This window comes from Passer domesticus, chromosome 12 (assembly GCF_036417665.1).
Source record: "Passer domesticus isolate bPasDom1 chromosome 12, bPasDom1.hap1, whole genome shotgun sequence".
Classification (NCBI taxonomy): Eukaryota; Metazoa; Chordata; class Aves; order Passeriformes; family Passeridae; genus Passer; species Passer domesticus.
Window position 1 is genome coordinate 1,567,501 of NC_087485.1, and position 20,567 is coordinate 1,588,067.

The following is a 20,567-nucleotide window of genomic DNA, read 5'->3' on the forward strand; positions in this document are numbered from 1 at the left end:
ATTTATATACTGAAATATTTTAAAAATTTAAGTATATAAAATAACCATTACTATAAATAAGTAAATAAAAATATAAAGGAATAGATAATATAAAGGATAAAGCAAAGAAATGGGGAGTAGAAATCCACATAGAAAATGAAAATAAAATAGAAAATTAAAATAACGAACTAAAATAACATGGAATGGAATATAGGTAACATACATTTGGATATAACTGAATGTGAAATATCGTCCCTGCAGTGATAAATAAAAATCTGTGTGTTGGCAGTGCACACAGCCAGGGGGACAGGGACAGGGACGGGGACAGGGACAGGGACAGGGACAGCACCCAGCCCTGTGCCCAGGGCTGCCAAAAACACCCCTGGAATCTCTGGGAGTGTGGGCCGTGCTCCCACAGCACAGACACGGATATAAACACGTATGAATATATATAAATAAAAAAATTATAAATATATAAAAAATTATATATAAATATATAAAAAAAAAATATATATAAATACATATAAACACAGACACAGCACAGGCCAGCAGTGCACACACACACAGAGCTCTGACAAGGAAATGAATATATAAAAATACATATAAACACATAGAAATACATATATACACATATAAATGTATATTTATAGATTAAAATACATATAAAAATATATATAATTACAGATACACACACAGAGCCCTGCACAGGGTGTGTAAGACACCCACATGTAATAAAGACACACACACAGAGCTGTGCACATGACATATAATAAACATACACACATAGTGAACACACACTGACAGAGCTGTGCATGTAGTGTGTAACACACACGTAAAATACACACAGGGTGTGTAACACACAGAGAAAATGCACAGAGCCCTGCACAGGGTGTGTAACACACACATAAAATACACACAGAGCCCTGCACAGGGTGTGTAACACACACATAAAATACACACAGAGCCCTGCACAGGGTGTGTAACACACACATAAAATAGAGCTGTGTGTTTTATGTGTAACACACATAACATCACACAGGGTGTGTAACACACACATAAAATACACAGAGCTGTGTGTTTTATGTGTAACACACATACAATCACACAGGGTGTGTAACACACACATAAAATACACACAGAGCCCTGCACATGGTGTGTATCACACACATATGTAAAAAAAACCACACAGAGCTGTGCACGTGACATATAACACATATAATAAACACACACATAATTAACACACACAGAGCCCTGCACATACATAACACAGACGTAAAATACACAGAACCCTGACACGACAGGTAACACACACACAGAGCTGTGCACACACATGAAACCCTCAGAGAACCCCACACATGACATGTAACACATATAATGAACACGCACACAACAAACACACACAGAGCTGTGCATGTGGTGTGCAACACACACATTAAACCCCATACATGACATGTAACACACACTAAACCCCACACATGACACATAACACATATAATGAACACACACAACAAACACACACAGAGCTGTGCATGTGGTGTGCAACACACACATTAAACCCCATACATGACATGTAACACACACTAAACACCACACATGACACATAACACATATAACGATCACACACACACAGAGCTGTGCACAAGGTATGTAACACACACACACTAAACCCCACACATGACACATAACACATATAATGAACACACACAACAAACACACGCACAGAGCTGTGCACATGGTGCACATTAAACCCCACACATGACATATAACACATATAATGATCACACACACAGAGCCGTGCACATGGTGTGTAACACACACATTAAACCCCACACATGACATGTAACACATATAATGATCACACACACACAGAGCTGTGCCCAAGGTGTGTAACACACACTAAACCCCACACATGACACATAACACATATAATGATCACACACACAGAGCTGTGCCCAAGGTGTGTAACACACACACTAAACCTCACACATGACATGTAACATATATGATGATCACACATACACACACAGAGCCGTGCACATGGTGTGTAACACACACACACTAGACCCCACACATGACAGGTAACACATACAATGATCACACAGAGCCGTGCCCCTGGTGTGTAACACACACACACTGAACCCCACACATGACACATAACACATACAATGATCACACACACACAGAGCTGTGCCCAAGGTGTGTAACACACACCCACTGGACCCCACGCACGCCATGTAACATACATGACGATCATACACACACACACAGAGCCGTGCCCCTGGTGTGTAACACCCACTGGACCCCACGCACGCCATGTAACATACATGACGATCATACACACACACACAGAGCCGTGCCCAAGGTGTGTAACACCCACTGGACCCCACGCACGCCATGTAACATACATGACGATCATACACACACACACAGAGCCGTGCCCAAGGTGTGTAACACACACCCACTGAACCCCACACATGACAGGTAACACATACAATGATCACACACACACAGAGCCGTGCCCCTGGTGTGTAACACCCACTGAACCCCACGCACGCCATGTAACATACATGACGATCATACACACACACAGAGCCGTGCCCAAGATGTGTAACACCCACTGAACCCCACGCACGCCATGTAACATACATGACGATCATACACACACACACAGAGCCGTGCCCAAGGTGTGTAACACCCACTGGACCCCACGCACGCCATGTAACATACATGACGATCATACACACACACACAGAGCCGTGCCCAAGGTGTGTAACACACACCCACTGAACCCCACACATGACAGGTAACACATACAATGATCACACACACACAGAGCCGTGCCCCTGGTGTGTAACACCCACTGAACCCCACGCACGCCATGTAACATACATGACGATCATACACACACACAGAGCCGTGCCCAAGATGTGTAACACCCACTGAACCCCACGCACGCCATGTAACATACATGACGATCATACACACACACACAGAGCCGTGCCCAAGGTGTGTAACACCCACTGGACCCCACGCACGCCATGTAACATACATGACGATCATACACACACACACAGAGCCGTGCCCAAGGTGTGTAACACACACCCACTGAACCCCACACATGACAGGTAACACATACAATGATCACACACACACAGAGCCGTGCCCCTGGTGTGTAACACCCACTGAACCCCACGCACGCCATGTAACATACATGACGATCATACACACACACAGAGAGCCGTGCCCAAGATGTGTAACACCCACTGAACCCCACGCACGCCATGTAACATACATGACGATCATACACACACACAGAGCCGTGCCCAAGATGTGTAACACCCACTGAACCCCACGCACGCCATGTAACATACATGACGATCATACACACACACAGAGAGCCGTGCCCAAGGTGTGTAACACCCACTGGACCCCACGCACGCCATGTAACATACATGACGATCATACACACACACACAGAGCCGTGCCCAAGGTGTGTAACACACACCCACTGAACCCCACACATGACAGGTAACACATACAATGATCACACACACACAGAGCCGTGCCCCTGGTGTGTAACACCCACTGAACCCCACGCACGCCATGTAACATACATGACGATCATACACACACACAGAGCCGTGCCCAAGATGTGTAACACCCACTGAACCCCACGCACGCCATGTAACATACATGACGATCATACACACACACACAGAGCCGTGCCCAAGGTGTGTAACACCCACTGGACCCCACGCACGCCATGTAACATACATGACGATCATACACACACACACAGAGCCGTGCCCAAGGTGTGTAACACACACCCACTGAACCCCACACATGACAGGTAACACATACAATGATCACACACACACAGAGCCGTGCCCCTGGTGTGTAACACCCACTGAACCCCACGCACGCCATGTAACATACATGACGATCATACACACACACAGAGCCGTGCCCAAGATGTGTAACACCCACTGAACCCCACGCACGCCATGTAACATACATGACGATCATACACACACACACAGAGCCGTGCCCAAGGTGTGTAACACCCACTGGACCCCACGCACGCCATGTAACATACATGACGATCATACACACACACACAGAGCCGTGCCCAAGGTGTGTAACACACACCCACTGAACCCCACACATGACAGGTAACACATACAATGATCACACACACACAGAGCCGTGCCCCTGGTGTGTAACACCCACTGAACCCCACGCACGCCATGTAACATACATGACGATCATACACACACACAGAGAGCCGTGCCCAAGATGTGTAACACCCACTGAACCCCACGCACGCCATGTAACATACATGACGATCATACACACACACAGAGCCGTGCCCAAGATGTGTAACACCCACTGAACCCCACGCACGCCATGTAACATACATGACGATCATACACACACACAGAGAGCCGTGCCCAAGGTGTGTAACACCCACTGGACCCCACGCACGCCATGTAACATACATGACGATCATACACACACACACAGAGCCGTGCCCCTGGTGTGTAACACACACCCACTGGACCCCACGCACGCCATGCCCCCGCTGTCCCTGCCGCCCCACGCCCCCCTCACCCCGCCCCCAGCCCCCCGTTACCATCAGCCGGGTGTGGAGGGGCCGCGCCGCCTCGGGGGCAGGGGAGGGGCAGGGAGCGCTCCCGAGTTTAGGGACGGGGGCACGGACGGCTCTGGGAGCGGGGCAAGCGCAGCCCGGGCTGAGGCGGTGAGTGCAGCGGCAGCGCCGCCGCCGCCTTTTATAGGGCCGGGCAGGTGATGTGCACACACCTGGAAACTCCAGGCGCGCTCCTTCCTCCTGCCGCTCCCGGCCGCACTTCCTCCTGCGCTCCACGTGTGCCGGCGGCAGCACGGGCGCTCCGAGCCCACACTTCGGGCAGGGGTGTCCCGGCGAGCGGGCATCCCCCGGGCCGTGCCCCTCTTGCGTCAGCGTGAGATCAGCGTGGCATTCCCGGGCAGAAATCCCAAATTGGGCAACGCCGGGAAGGGCTCGAGGGCTGCCATCGCCCCTCCGGGATGGCCCCGTGGCCAGCAGAACCAGCGGGACGCGGGGTTGTGCTTAGTGCTGGGACAGGGCTGGAGGATGGGGAATGGCAGGGGATGGGGAATGCCAGGGACCCCAAAAACTGTTCTCTGAATGAGAGACCCCAGGTGATGGCCCCCACTGGCATTTCACACCAGTAGGATGCTGGTTCCATACTGGGAGCAAGGAGCCTGGGAAATCCACTGGGACCCCAAACGCTGCTCCTTAAATTAGGGGGATTGATCAGATTTATCTGCAGAACCCCCCAGTTACACACAGAAATATTCTGGTTTCACACTGGCTGCTCCCCCAGGAAACAGAGCAGCTTTTCCAGCTCCACGGAGCTGCTTGTGCCCCAAAAAACCCCAAAGTGAGGGGTACAGACCCCCCCCTGAGGTAAGGGAGATGCAGAAAAAAGCAAGAAAAGGTAAAATTGGTTATCAAAATATTTTATTTCAGGGAGATCCCTCCAAAAAAAAAAAAAAAAAAGAAAAAAAGAAAAAAAAAAGAAAAAAAAAAAAAGGAAAAACCAAAGGAAGAAGGACCCTCCTGGCAGACAGACACGCCCACAACACCTGCAGGGCTCCTGGGAATCCAAGGGAACCGATCCCCTGCTCCAAAGAAGGGGGACTGAGGCAGGAATATATATATATCTATTTTTCCTGGGGGAGGAGGGGTGCTGCCAGCAGTTCACAGCAGTTTTCGGCTCTCTCGGCACACGGGACTAGAACTGCATTGCTGAAGACACTCGACACACAGCAGGGCTAACTAGGAGAATACAACTCGAGGCTAGCGAAGAGGAGAGGGGACACAGGAGAGCCGGGAGCAGCCGGGGCTGGAGTCCTCTGTGCACAACCCCGGAGCCCTCCCGGGGCCGCTCGCGGGCTTTTCCCGGCCGGACAAAAACTTCCTTAATTTTTCTGTTTTGTGTGTGTGTGTGTGTGGATGGGTGGCGTTGTGTTTTTTTTGTTAAAAAGAACCGCGGCCAAAACGAAGAGGAGGAACCGCCAAAGGCCCAAGCGGCCGCCGTTCCCCCTCTTTATAAAAACACCAGCAGTCACTGCGGGCCTGGCCCCACTATACTTTCCCCGGGATCTTGGCGCGCTTGCGGGCGATGGCGTCTTCCACGGCCTTGAGCTGCTTCAGGAGCTCCTCGCGCCGCGACAGCGTGCTGGACTTGCCCTTGGCGGCAGCAGGGCCCGCCTCCGAGCCCTTGCCCGGCACGCTGGTGACTTTGCTGGAGCCCTTGGACTGAGGGGACAGCTGGCGCTTCCTGCGGGAGAGGAGGGAGCAGTGAGAGGAGGCCAAGAGCAGCGAGCTCTGCTGGCCACACGAAACTGGTTTCAAGTGCTTTCCTGTCACAGACGTGTTTTATGAAAAGTCCTTTTGACAGGATCTTTTCTGGGAGGGTTCAGCTCCTCCACGTTTTGCTGCTTTGGAGAATTGTTTACCCAGCATGTGGAATTGTTTTTACTTGATGAGCAGTGACAGCCACCTGCGTCGAGGCTGTGAGCAGTCACAAGATTTTTGTTATCCATTCCATTCCTTTTCTTTCTAACTCTCTGATGGATCCTTCCTCTCTATTCTTTTTAGTACAGCATTTTAATATAATATAATATCATAATATAATAAATCAGCCTTCTGCCACATGGAGTCAAGATTCTCATCTCTTCCATCGACCTCAGAGCCTTGAACACAGCCATACTTTCCCACACAAATTCCACCTCTTTCCACAGGCAGGGACTCTTTTCTACCCAGGGTTGCTCCAGCCTGGCCTTGGGCACTGCCAGGGAATCCAGGGGCAGCCACGGCTGCTCTGGGCACTGTGCCAGGCCTGCCCACCCTCACAGGGAAGGATTTCTCCCTAATTTCTGAGCTGAACTAAAACAGCAGGAAGTGCCACATCCAACACATGGCTCCAGGAGCAGGTGGGGGAAAAGAGGTTGGAGAGAGGAGGAGGCCTTGGGTTGAAAACTGGCTTGAACAGTAAAAAACAGCCATTCCATGGGGATTCCCAAACTCCCAGGATTAAACTCAGTGCCAGCTCCTGGCTGCAGTGAGCAGCTCCCTGTGAGCCCCCAGAGCCACACATCCATGCCCTGGGGCATTCCCAGCACTGCAGCAAGCACAGCCTGCCAGGCTGAGCTGGCACCTGCATGGCTGGAAGGTGCAAAGCCAGGGCTGTCACTGCTCTGTCCCATGCAGGGGACACATCTGAATACACCACAGCAGCAAGGGGAGCAGCTGAGGGCGTGCCAGGCTGGGAAAAGGGGAATGAGGCACTGGAACCAGGGGCCAGGAGCCGGCCAGGGGGAAGGGGGGCACTCTGGTGCTCATTAACACTCTGCTAACGAGCTGCAGAGGCACTGGCTGAGCTCACTCCTGACCCACTTGGCTCCTGGTGCTACTGCTCTTCTCCCAGCTGGAATGGCCCAGCTGGAGGCTCTGCAGGAAGCCCTGGCACCCCTGGCACCTGCCCAGGCAGCTCCGTGTCCTTCCTCGTGCTGCGCTCCACAGCAAGTGCAGCTGCTGGCCTGGGACAGCCCGGGACAGCCCGGGACAGCCCGGGGCCCCCGAGGAGCAGGGCTGCAGGCCCTGCAGGGCTGTGAGGCCCAGCAGAAGCAGCAGCACTCACCTGTCTGCCTGTGCAGGGGAAGGTTTTGGGTTCTGGCCCCGCTGCCGTTCCTGTTTGGGGGACGAGGGTCTCCCAGTCGCCTTCCTATCGCGAGAGCCTGGGGGAGAGCAAAAGGACATTCCTTCATTTTCCTGCTTGGCACCAAGGCACAGACCACCCCCTGCCCGCCCTGACTGACCACAACGTGCCAAAAAAAAGCCAAGTCCAGCAGCAGCTGGAAAAGCCTCACTGTGTGCCCCCTGCAGCTCTGGGGGAGCGGAGAAGCCAGGCAGGGCTGTGCTCTGCAGCCTCCTGTACACAGCACCTTCCACCAGCCCTTCCTCACCTCCAGCTGCTGGAGCAAGGCTCTTCCATGGCATTCCGTGCCTGCAGAGCTGCTGGCTCTGCCCTGGCGGGTCACAGGGTGTACTGGCTCCAGCAGTGACAGGTGAGGGCAGCTCTGCTGCTTTCGGAGCCAGCGGGGCCTCCCCCGAGGCAGCAGCACCCCCGTGTTTGTGCAGCACGGCTCAGCTGCCAGGCCCTGCCCCAACACAGCTGCCCTGGGCACCGAGGGATGCTGGGGAGCAGCTGGGCTAGCCCAGGAACACAGAGGGAATCCCACCTGGAAGGCAGCCTGTGGAGCTGCTGCCCTGCTCTGCCCCCAGCTGGGGCAGCAGAGGTGCCCAGGCCCTCGTGGCAGCAGCCCCTGCGTGTGCCAGGGCATCCCTCTGCTCCTGAGGATGGACACTGGGACAGCCTGAGCCCCCAGGTGCAGGTCACAGAGCAGGTGACACACTCAGCCACCTGCACTGAGCAGTTTTGGTGCTGGGATGCCGAGGGGCTCAGTCCCAACTCAGCCAAGGGCACCTTTGCCATTGGAGTTGGGGCTCTGTGGCTTGGACTCCCCTCCCCTGGAAGTGTCCAAGGCCAGGCTGGATGGGGCTCAGAGCAACCTGGGGTAGTGGAAGGTGTCCCTGGTTCTTTGGTCCCTTCCAGCCCAAATTAATCTGTGCTTCTGTGATTTGCTGCAGCTCAAAAACTGCTTTTTGAGAGAAAGCAGAGGGTGACACCAATGCCTCTCTAGAAAGAGTCCTGGCCTGGCCCTGCCACCCGTGTGTGAACCAGACCCCAGTGAACTTCAACCTCGGGCAGTCCCTTGCAGGCTGCCCTGGCACGAGGTGAATGTTGCAGGTTATTAGCACAGACCTTCTGCTGGCTGGCACCCAGAGTCAACAAGATCCACCTACAGCTGAGCCACCAGGGAAAACAACATCACGTGGCAGCTCCCACGTCACCAGCAGCCACCTCTGGCTGCCAACTCCCCCCACACCCCCTGTGCCTCCTGGCAGCCACAGCAAAGGCTGGAGGGTGGCACTGAGGGCCCTGTCTGTGGCTGCCAGCTCGGTTTCCCGAGCTGCTCCTGCTGCTGGGCAGGATCGAGGCCCAGGAGAACACTTGGAAAGCCCAGGTCTTTCTAAAGATGCAGGGCAGAGCGGGTTGTGTCACCCCGAGGTGGGGCAATCAGCCCGTGTCCCAGGCTGGCTGATGCAGGCAGGGCTGGATTGCATCCCTCCCTCCAGCCCAGCCTTTCGAAGCACCAGCCTGGCTGGCAGGGACAGCTCTCCCGGGAAAACTCCGGGATGCACCAAAGGAAACTCCTGTGACTCACTGTCCTGGGGTGCCTGAGGCCTGGAAGGGATCCTCAGGATCATCCCACCCAGCCTTCAGCCCAGCACCACCATGGGCACCCTAACCCTGTCCCCAAGGGCCACATCCACACGTTTTTGGAACACCTCCAGGGATGGGGACTCCCTCCCTGACAGTCTGTTCCTTTCTGGGAAAAAACATTTCCTAATTTCCAACCTAAACCTGTTCTCCACAGCCACATCCAAGGCCAGGAGCAGTGAGCAGGAGGCTGTGGGGTGGATGTGGAGGTGAGAACTCTGTGTCTTCAAAGCCAAGGGGTTGTTTTTTTGGACAGGACTCAGAGGGACACAGTGGAGGCACACTGGGCACAATGTGCCCCAGGACAGTGTGACAAGGCTGGCACTGGCCTGCCCAGGGCCTCAGCTCTGCTGTTTTTGCAGCAGGATGGTCAACACCCCCCCTTTATCTGGTGGCAATGTCACTCTGAGTGTTGGGATGGCTGCAGTGGATCCTTCCAGCTGCTGGAAAGCAGAGCCCGGGCTGGAGGATGCCTCACCTCTGTCAGGTGACAGGTTGGCCCGTTTAGCTGGAGGAGAGCTTGGCCTCTCTTTGTCTGCTGGCTCGTATCTCTTCCTGCTTCCTTTGTCAGCTGCCTGCAATGGAATTAGAACAATGGAGCTCAGCAGCCACTTCCCCCTGCAGAGGGAAACAGGCACAGCCTTTCCCTGGGATGTGCTGCCTGGCTCCTGCAAACACCTTTCCCAATAAACTCTGCACACACCAGTCCCAGCATTCCTGAATCCACCCAATTCCCAACTACCAGGAGCCAACAGCAACACCCCCCTGCACTGGGGTTAAGGCTGTGCTAATTCCAGAACAGCAACAGGAAAACAGCAGCTTTTTGGGATGGTTTTTGGCCCAGCAGCACCAAGGATAGCAGATGTGAGGGAGGCATGTGGAGCCGTGCCTTTTCCAGGCTGTCATGTGTCACTGCACACTCCTCCCTCCAGAGCAGCTTCCTGCCTCTGATAAAGCCTCCTCACGTCAGAGCACAGGGAAGTAGAGAAATCTGCAGCCTCAGACTGCGCCGGGGAATTTGGGCTGGCAGAGCAAAATATCAAAAACAGGAACCTGCCCACGTGATGGGGCCAACACCCTGCCCCAGCAGCAAACCCCACGAGGCCCAACTCCCCCACACGGGCTGGGATCTGCACCGAGGCTCCAACAGGGGCAGTGGGATCAGAGCAGAGGGGGAGAGCCAGCTGGGCACCCCAGGAGCTGCCCTGCCCCTTGTCCCTCTGCGCCTGCTGTTCCCTGGTGTGGCACAGGAAGCTCCCAGAGCATCTCCCAGGGGAAGGTCCCTGCACACCGGGACCTTCGAGCAAGCGGGGAAGAGCCTGGAAGCTGCAGCAGGAATGTGCCCCAGGGAAGCCGCCAACACAGCCCCAAAGTGAAGCCACCACAGGGTGTGGGCTGCCAGACTGGTTCTGTGTGCTGCCCTCCAAGCCAGCCCCAGACCTTCCTGGCTGAGCTCATCCCAGCAGAGCTGAGCCTGGAGCTCCACTGCTGCTGGGATCCATCCCCTCCTGCCAGGATCCATCCCTTCCCCTCCTGCCAGGATCCATCCCTTCCCCTCCTGCCGGGATCCATCCCTTCCCCTCCTGCCGGGATCCATCCCTTCCCCTCCTGCCGGGATCCATCCCTTCCCCTCCTGCCGGGATCCAGGCCCCTCAGCCCCCCAGGAGCAGGGAATCCCAGCCTCCAGAGATTCCCACCTTGTTCAGGAGGGTCAGTTTGATCTCCTTGTGCCCGCTGAAGCTGCCCTGCTGTGCCTGGGGGGCCGAGGGCTGCTGGCCCTGGGGCAGCTGCTGGGATTTGCTTCCCGGGGTGGGCTTGGCTGATTTCAGGAGCTGAGCAGGCACATCCCGTTTCCTCTTCTCCTCTTTAGCACTGTCTTCTTTTTTTGACTTTCCTGTTGAGAGCAGAGAGCACAAGTGGTCACTTGGGAATGGTTCCTGCTGCCTGCTCTCCCTTTGGGCAAGAGGACGCTGCTGCAGGGATGGAAAAGCCCACAGCAGTTAACTCAGCTTGTGGGCACGAGGTTAAGGGATTCAGGAAACCAGCATTTCCACAGAGCAACAGAAAAGAGAAAGAACAAAAGGCTTTTGCCACAGTCTGGAACGAGCAGAGGAAGAGCAAAGTGATACTGGAGCTGTCCAGATTTACATCACCTTCCAAGGGTGAAGGAGAATGGGAGAGGCAGAACTGCCAGGCAGAAAAAGGGATGAGCCAACCAGAGGCACAGGGATGGAAGGATGTGGATTTAAATTTGCTCCACAGCCTCCCCTCTCCACAGGATCTCTGCTCCTGTGTCGCCTCTGCTCAAGGATTTTCCCGGAGCCCACAGAATTCCTAGGGAAGGTTCCCTGCTCCTCCCTTCTTCTCCAAGGACTCCCTGGAGGAATACACCCCCAGCAGAGCAGGTGCCTGTACCTTTCTTCTGCTGGGCCGGGGTGGGGGAGCGGGAGCTGGCCGAGGACACGGGGCTGGCCAGGTCTGCGTACATGTCCTCGGAGTCGGCGCTGCGCACGGAGCTGCTGCTGGACGAGGCACTGGACACGGAGGAGACGCTGCTCACGCTCAGGGACCTGCCAAGAACCCACAGCTCATCACACCCAGAGAGCCAACCAGGCCTTTTGGCATTCCCTGCACGGCTGGGTGTTGGGAATGACACACAAGGGCCGTGTGTCCTGGGGTGCTGCTGGTATAAAAACCCCAAAGCTGTCGGGTGCAGGCCTAGAAAGTAATGATTATTTATAGCAGGATTGAGGCAATGTGTAAACAGGTCACTGTTTGCCCAGGAAAACAGGGAGTGAAAGCAGGGAGTGTGCTGGCACATCCAGGTCAGTGTTACAGCTCAGGGCAAGGGTTCCCTGGCAGGCTTTCTGCTGCTGGCACACATGCACTGTCACGACTGATAACGACAGGGAGATGCCTCCAAGATGGAAACGTCCCAGCAGGGCCTGTCCCAGGAAGTGTTCAAGCCAGGCTGGACAGGGTTGGAACTACCTAGTCTAGTGGAAGGTGGCAGAGAGCTGGACTGGATGAGCTTTAAGCTCCTCTCCAAGCCAAACCATCCCACTCCATGAATATTCAGGCAGCCTCTCCAGCCTGTTCCACGGGCCACACCGCCCTGCTCTGCCAGCAAGGCCCAGGCTCCCTGGCTGGAAGCTGCATTGCCATGACTGAAGGGGCTGAGGCAGCTTCAGCACAGACCTACCCCTGGCACCAGGAGCTGAGTTCTGAGACTTCTCATGGATTGTTCCAACGGTGCCAGGATGAGCCAGGAACTCCTCCAGGCCACCAGGCTGGCCTGGTGTGGGCACACAGTGCATTTGCCACGTTTCCCCCTTCCCACAGGAGCAGCACAGCCAGCCCCAGTGTGCTCACATTTCCCATCCATGCCCTGGTGCTCTCTGAAGCTCTTGCATCACCCCAGGCTGAGCTGATGAACGTGACAAGCACGGAGTAAACAAGCCGGGATTTCCGTAAAATAACGCGGATGTTGAACCTCGGAGTTCCACAGGTTCACAGATGGGAAATTGCAGCTGCTCAGGGCCAAATCCTGCTCCATCCACTGGTTCTACACCACAGGACTACTCTTAGACCCGTGTGCCAGGCAAGTGTTGGGTTTCAAGGCTCTGCCTGGGAGGATTCAGGGAATCCTCTGTGTGAAGAGATGAAAAAAACCTGAAGGAATGACTCCAGAGTGGTTTGTTTTTCTTTGCTGGAGGGATTTTGTTGTTTACACATCCCACAGACCAACAGACTTGGAACTGTTCACTTGGGGCTAAACACAAAGGAACTGGACCTACAACTTTTCCAGCAAAGAGAAAATATCATTAGCTGAGCCTTTTAGGGATTTTCTGACTACCTCTCTTGACAGGCCAAGCACCTTCCCTAAGGACAGGACCCAGAGGTAGGAGAGGCTCAGGAGAGCCAAGCTCCATAGCCTGAAACTGTTCATTTGTAGTTTAATTAGGATGTGGGATCACCCTGGCCAGAAGGAGCTGTTCTTGTCACCATTTAGCTTAAACGGGTACTTGGACACACATGGCAGGATTATTTCCTTGGATAAACCACAAGGGAAATATCATGGAATGGTTTGGGCTGCAAGACACCTTAAAGATCACCCAGTTCCAGCCCCAGCACCTCCCAAAAGAGCAGGCTGCTCCAAGGCCTGTCCAAATTGGCCTTGGACACTTCCAGGGATGGGGCAGCCACAGCTTCTCTAGGCAACCTGTGCCAGGGCCTCCCCACCCTCACAGGGAAGCATTTTTCCCAAATATCCCATTGAAATATCCCCTCTGTCAGTTTAAGGCCATTATATCTTGTTCTATCACTCCATGGCCTCCCCAACACTGCATTCCCATCACAATCCAGGACTGGGGATCTGTGACACAAACCCAACCTTGTCCCACCCCCCAGGCACCTGCAGCTGGTGCTGCTGGAGCTCCAGAGAGCTCCCACTGCAAGAAACCAACCCTGTGACCCACAGCCACAACCCCTGCTGTTAAATAAAGGTCACACAGGCTCAGGGCTGTACCTGGATTTCCTTGAGCCAGAGGGAGAGTGGGAGACTGAGGCAGAGGATGATCTGGAATGAGATCTGGAGAGAGACCGGGACAAGGACCTCGACCGGGAGCTGGAGCCGCTGTAGCTGCTGGCACTGCCACTGATGCTGCCACTGATGGTCCTCCTGCAAGGCAGCAAGCAGCCCTCCCACAATGACAATTGCAATGGCAAAGAGAGAGAGGGCAGGAAAACCCCAGGAGAAAAGCAGAGATTTGCTCAGCACCCTCTGACTGACACCCAGCCCTCCCTGAGGGGTGATCGGCCCCCTCCACCACTTCTCCAGGTTTATGTGCTGGGAATGATGCTCTGTGGTGGGGGATATCCCTGGGAATGATGTTCTGTGGTGGGCAATATCCCTGGGAATGATGTTCTGTGGTGGGCAATATCCCTGGGAATGATGCTCTGTGGTGGGGGATACCCCTGGGAATGATGCTCTGTGGTGGGCAGTATCCCTGGGAATGATGCTCTGTGGAGGGGAATATCCCTGGGAATGATGTTCTGTGGTGAGGGATACCCCTGGGAATGATGTTCTGTGGTGGGCAATATCCCTGGGAATGATGCTTTGTGGTGGGGAATATCCCTGGGAATGATGATGTTCTGTGGTGGGCAATATCCCTGGGAATGATGCTCTGTGGTGGGGGATATCCCTGGGAATGATGCTCTGTGGTAGGCAATATCCCTGGGAATGATGTTCTGTGGTGGGCAATATCCCTGGGAATGATGTTCTGTGGTGGGCAGTATCCCTGGGAATGATGATGTTCTGTGGTGGGCAGCATCCCTGGGAATGATGCTTTGTGGTGGGGAATATCCCTGGGAATGATGCTCTGTGGTGGGGGATACCCCTGGGAATGATGCTCTGTGGTGGGGGATATCCCTGGGAATGATGCTCTGTGGTGGGGGATATCCCTGGGAATGATGATGTTCTGTGGTGGGCAATATCCCTGGGAATGATGTTCTGTGGTGAGGGATACCCCTGGGAATGATGCTGTGTGGTGGGCAATATCCCTGGGAATGATGCTCTGTGGTGGGCAATATCCCTGTGGTCAGTGTGGGTCAGCTGCTGACCCTCCACCACATCAGATCTGTGTGGCACCAAACAGATCCCCCACGTTCCTTTCTCCCCACTCTGCCACCTCCACAAGCAGCAGCTCCCAAAAATGCCTTTTTCCCCACTCCCACCCTGATTTTTCCTGCATTCCACCCCGTCCATCCTCCCCCCAGCCTCCACAGGCAGGAGCCACTCAAGGCAAATCAGGAGCATTCCAGCCCTTTTCTCCCTGCTCCAGGAGATGGATTTCTCCCTGAACACTGGGATTTGCTGGCTCTGCCATGAGATGCAGCCTCACTCCACCCCCCATCTCTCACCTCCTGGGTGGAGTCCTTGTCTGGCGTTCCTTCCTCCTGGCCTCCCGGTTATCCCCTGCCTTGGCTGCCTCCGGGGCTGCTGCTGCAATTTTGGTGAGGGGCTGAGGGACTGGGAGGGCAGTGAGTTTCTTCACAGATTTCTCCCTGGAAAAAATGACAATTTTCAGGTGTGTGATCGCAGGGGGTGAGCACAGAGCACTGATGGCCTCAGAAATGATGTGTTCTGGTTTGTTGTTTAATATTTTAGAGATTATACAATCCTGGGATGGTTTGAGCTGGAAGGGACCTTAAAAATCATCCCACCCCACTCCATTTCACAGGACACCTTTCACTATCCCAGGTTACTCCAAACCCCATCCAACCTGGCCCTGATTGACTCCTGAAGCTACAAACACTTGGCTGTTTTACCAAAACACAAACACCACAGATTTCCCTAAAGGGATTTGTTCCCCATATGCTCAACCAATTCATCTTTTCAGAGACAAATTACTGTACAACAGCCAATACTGGAGATATTTGACTTGTAAATTAACTCCTGAAGCAGACTGGGTGGAAATGTTGTGTCTTATCCATTTAATTCCATCATTTTTATCCCAGACACTTACACCTGCTTCAAATCTGCCAGTCAAGCTTCAGGATGAAATGTGCACAGTTAATGCAAAAAATCTCTTTTTGACTCCAGCACACAGATCAGGAGGGTGCAAAACAGCCTGTGTGTGCCTGGATCTGTCCCTTGCCTTGTGTTCCCTGTGGAAAACTGGATGGGAGCACCAATGTGTCACCCAACACCCAGGGCAGGAGGTGGGGATGGCTCTGGCTCTTTTGGGGCCCAGAGCACTCCAACCTCTGCTCTGGCAGCTGGACACTGCTCCAAGCATGATCCTGGAATGCTTTGGGCTGGAAACACCCTGAAGATCATATTCCACACCCTGCCATGGGCAGGGACACCTTCCACTGTCCCAGGTGCTCCCAGCCCCATCCAGCCTGGCCTTGGGCACTGCCAGGGATCCAGGGGCAGCCACAGCTGCTCTGGGCACCTGTGCCAGGGCCTGCCCACCCTCACAGGAAGGATTTCTCCTGCTATCCCACCCAGCCCTGCCCTCTGGCAGTGGGAAGCCATTCCCTGTGTCCTGTCCCTCCATCCCTTGGAGCATCCCAAACCCCCTCAGGCCCTGGAGCATCCCAGCGCTGATTTCACACCCATGAACTGGGGAGGAGGAGCTGTCTGCACACACACTGGCAGTTCCTCCTCCTGCTGTGCTCCCCATCTGCAGTTACCCCCTGCAGAACACAGGGTTAAGCCCATGGCACGTTAGCCAGTGACAATAATCCCTGTGCTGGGGCTGGTGTCACCCTGGGCTGCCCTGGTGTCACCAGACCAGCACTGCCAGGAGCACTGGGAGGGAGCAGAGAGCCCCAGAGGGCTGAGCCCCATGTGGAGAGGGAAAAACCCCAAAAGGCAGCATAACAAGGGACAAGAACTGTGGCAAAGGGGATTGTCCTAAATTCTGGAGAATTCAGGGGGATTCCCATGGTGTCATTTATTTGCAGGTCAGCTTAGAAGAGGTGACATCACTACGGTGTTGTGTCACCCTCCAACGTCCCCGTAATTTGCCACTGCAGGGTTTGTGAAATAGCAATTTCAGGAATTTAAAGAGCAGCAGGGCTGTCAGAATGTGCCAAAACCAGCTGCAGAGAGCTCCAGTCCTGTTTTCATCCGTCTCCAGGGTGAAAAGTTGATGAGGTTGAACCATTTCTTTATTCTGAGGCCATGGATTAACCAAAGCCAGAGCAGAGGAAGGAATTTAAACTTTCTAACAACTCCTATTACGTATATTTAGATTATACAAATATATCTGCACACAGAGAATGTTCCAGCAGTGAATCATGTGTTTAAACACTTGTGTACAGGTAATATTTAAGGATACTTGTACAGTTTAATTTGGATTTAATAAGTAAGTGTCATTATTTAATTAAATTGGCCAAGCTAAAAACTCTCCAATAAAGGCTGTATTTTGTGTCTTTCATTTCTTTCTTAAACTCCATCAGGTTTAGAATCCCAGAATGGTTTGGATGGGAAGGGACCTCAAAGATCCTGTTCCACTCCCTGCCATGGGACACCTTCCACTGTCCCAGGCTGCTCCAAGCCCCATCCAGCCTTGGACACCTCTAGGGATCCAGGGCCTCCCCACCCAGAGAGGAACAATTCCTTCCCAATATTCCATCTAATCCTGCATTCCTTCCTTAAGGCCCCTGGAGGTCAGAAGGGCTTGTCTGGATCTCACCCAGAGGAATTTGGATCCTTACCCTTTCCCAGGAGGTGGCAATAATTCCCCTTTAGCCTTGGCCAGTGGCTTGTGAGGAGATGGTGTTGGAGAAGGAGAGGGAGAAGATGAGAAGGACCTTGACCTGGAAAGGAAGGAGACATCACTCAGCTCAGGCTCTGGGATTGCAGGAGCTTTTCCTGGCTCTCAGGGCATGCAGCCACCACTGCCTCCTCCCCAGGAACCTCCCTGAGCTTCTCCTGGTTTATAATTGAACTCTGTGCAACAAAACTCAACTTCTGCCATCAGACAGTGGGAAAAGCAGGAAACAGAAGGAAAAATAAAATCAGCCAGAAGAGAGGCAGTCCAGGTATTCCACAGCAACACCTGAGGCTGTCCCCATCCTCTCTATTCTCTCCTTAGGGAGACTACACATGAAAATAAGCGTGATTTTGAGTTTTATGTTCTTTACATCCTGGAACTCCTAGAGCAGTTCATCCTTTAAACAGCAACAAAACAAAACAAAAAAAACCAAACAAACTTGGGATAAAGACAAAAAATACACCTAAACCTAATCTGAAATTCCTGGAACACAAGAAGAAGCATTAAGTGGTGCATCCCAAAGTAATAATCAAGGGCTGGAGCTGTTTCCTGAGCCCCTGAGCTCACACCACGTGCTGCTCTTGGGGTGATTCACCCCAGTGCCAAGAGTGGAAGTGCCTTTGTTGCACCCCAGTGCCTCAGCAGCCTGACTCCTGCGTGACAGCTCCTCTGGGGACAGCAGGGCACAGGGTGTTCCTCACCCTGTCACCCCAGGGAGAGGCAGCCAAGGGTGTCACCCACACTGGCACTGTCCTGCCTGCAGCGTGGATGGATGGGGAAGCTCATTCTGCTCCCCAGGAGGAATCAGCTCCCAGCTGAGCTTTTCCTAGGAGAAAGCAGTCCCAGAAGTGACAGAGTGTGTTCTGCCATCACCTGTGGGATCTGCTCTGGGTACCCGCGTGGCTTCAGCTCCTATCTAAGGAGCCAGTTCTCCTACTATGGATATTCCAGACTTGGGAAACTGTCTGCAGGGGCGAGGAAGTGGCAGAGGAATAAATCTTAATCAGCATGGGACACTGGATTGCTGCTTTGAAGTGTCAGGACTATCACAAGACACAACTGCTTTAATAAAGAAACGGGATTGGCCTCTTGAAATAGAAATCCCAGCGCCACAGAAAAGAGATGCAGCTGAACTTCTTCCAATCACAAAATGCAAATGATGGGAATGTTAATCCACCACAGGCATGGGAAAGAGCCCAGCCACAACAGCACTGCACCCGTGGGTGGGAGCACTGGGGAGAGAGGGGGTGGCTGACAGATTCCTTCAGCCAACAACCACAGCCTCCCTCGCTCTGCCAAGGGCTTGGAATGCTTCATCTTAACAGAGCAGAAAGGAACTGTCAGGAAGCATTTGGAAACCATCCCACCACGGGTTCCCAGTCCCAGGAACCTTACCTGGACCTGCTGCCTGAGAAAGAGCTGTGCCTGGAGGAGCGACTGGAGTAGGAGCTGTACGAGGAGGACCTGGAGCGCGAGCGCGAGGAGCCGGAGCCAGAGTAGGTGGATGAACGAGAAGAGGACCTGCAAGAGAAACATTACAATTCAGAGCTTCCTGAAAAGAAATATTACAATTCAGAGCTTCTTGAGAAGAAATATTAAAATTCAGAGCTTCCTGAGAAGCCCCAAGGTTTTTTTCCAAAGATATTCTGCTCCAAAGCCCACCAGCTTTCTCCTCGGGGAACTGTCAGGATTTACAGCCTCTCCTCAAATCCCCTTTTTCTTTTAGGGAGGATGCTGTTGTTGCTACTCTCTTTGCACCCTTAAACAAGCCTCCCTTCCTTTAATTACTGGTGTTCCAGCCTTTTTGGGAACTGCTTCCACATATTTTGTGCCTTTTCACTGGATAATCCCGTGACAGATCACCTGGCAGGGTGCAGTGATCCCAGCAGGAAAATCTGCTTCAGGAGGGCTCTGTCTTTTAGATGTCTATCTCCAATTCAACGTGTTCCTCATTCCTCCTGGATACTTTCCCCCTCTTTCAGGAGCTTCAAGTTCAAGCATTTAAAGGAAATGGATCCAGTTGGTGCCTCAAGGCTCTCAGATTCAGGGAGTTTCTTTCTGAAAGGTGGTTTTTATCTTATTTTACACCGTTGGTTTCCAAGCCCCATTCCAGCTCTCCAAGGCTCTGCCAAACCTCCACAATCCCAGTTCTCCCAGTAGCATCAACCTGCTCTTACTGGAGTGAGCTCAGCTCCTCCCTCCATCCATCCCAGAATGACCAGGACCCAATTTTTCAGCTCCCAGTTCTTGCAGGGTATCTGCAGTGGTTTGCTCGGGTTTTCCAAGTTACAGCCACAATTCCATGAGTATTTCAACCCAGAGGAACACCATGACTTGGAATATGGGGTTGAGACACCGAGCTGCTATCATGCAGACTGCATCCAGCTCTAAATCACTGGAAAAGTGGTTTTCCCAAGGATTTGCCTTTTCCTGGTCTCCAACAGTCACAGCACAGCTCCCTGCCTGCTTTGGCTCCCATCTCACTGTGTGTCCATAGATGCTCCTGAGCAGCAAGTCTTGGACTGCTTTCCCAAACATAAAACCATGGAATGGTTTGGTTTGGAAGGCACCTTAAGGATCATCCAGTTCCACTATCCCTGGCATGGAGAACCCACAACCTCCCTGGACAGCCTGTTCCAATCACCTCAACACCTTCCCCGGGCACATGTGGGAACAGGAAAAACAGAAACTTCCACAGACACTGAAGGGTTTGATCTGCAGCCTTGGAAGACACTTGGATTGATGTAAAAACACAATACACAGACATTAGGCAGAAAAATCAGAAACTTATGCTTCTACAGTTGTAAGAATATGCCTTAAGTAAGTGAGAAACTGTATTGATAAGATGGTGAAGGGTTTATAGTGTAGAAAACTGTATTGATAAGAT

At 53.1% G+C, this 20,567-nt stretch overlaps 1 protein-coding gene across 6 annotated transcripts in view; it reads right to left on the bottom strand.

Annotated features, from left to right (window-relative positions):
- Positions 1-6,022: 6,022 nt before the first annotated feature.
- ZC3H18 (zinc finger CCCH-type containing 18) overlaps positions 6,023-20,567 on the bottom strand; it is a 47,729-nt gene continuing 33,184 nt past the window's right edge. For all 6 annotated transcript variants that reach the window (XM_064386510.1, XM_064386508.1, XM_064386512.1 and 3 more), the window contains 9 exons: positions 19,076-19,201; positions 17,622-17,723; positions 15,315-15,458; positions 13,921-14,073; positions 11,808-11,962; positions 11,090-11,286; positions 9,871-9,967; positions 7,689-7,785; positions 6,023-6,326 (listed from right to left, as the gene is read on the bottom strand). In XM_064386510.1, the coding sequence (XP_064242580.1) occupies positions 6,131-6,326; positions 7,689-7,785; positions 9,871-9,967; positions 11,090-11,286; positions 11,808-11,962; positions 13,921-14,073; positions 15,315-15,458; positions 17,622-17,723; positions 19,076-19,201 (1,267 nt within the window). In that variant the 3' untranslated portion in view covers positions 6,023-6,130. The remainder of the gene's footprint in view (positions 6,327-7,688; positions 7,786-9,870; positions 9,968-11,089; positions 11,287-11,807; positions 11,963-13,920; positions 14,074-15,314; positions 15,459-17,621; positions 17,724-19,075; positions 19,202-20,567) is intronic.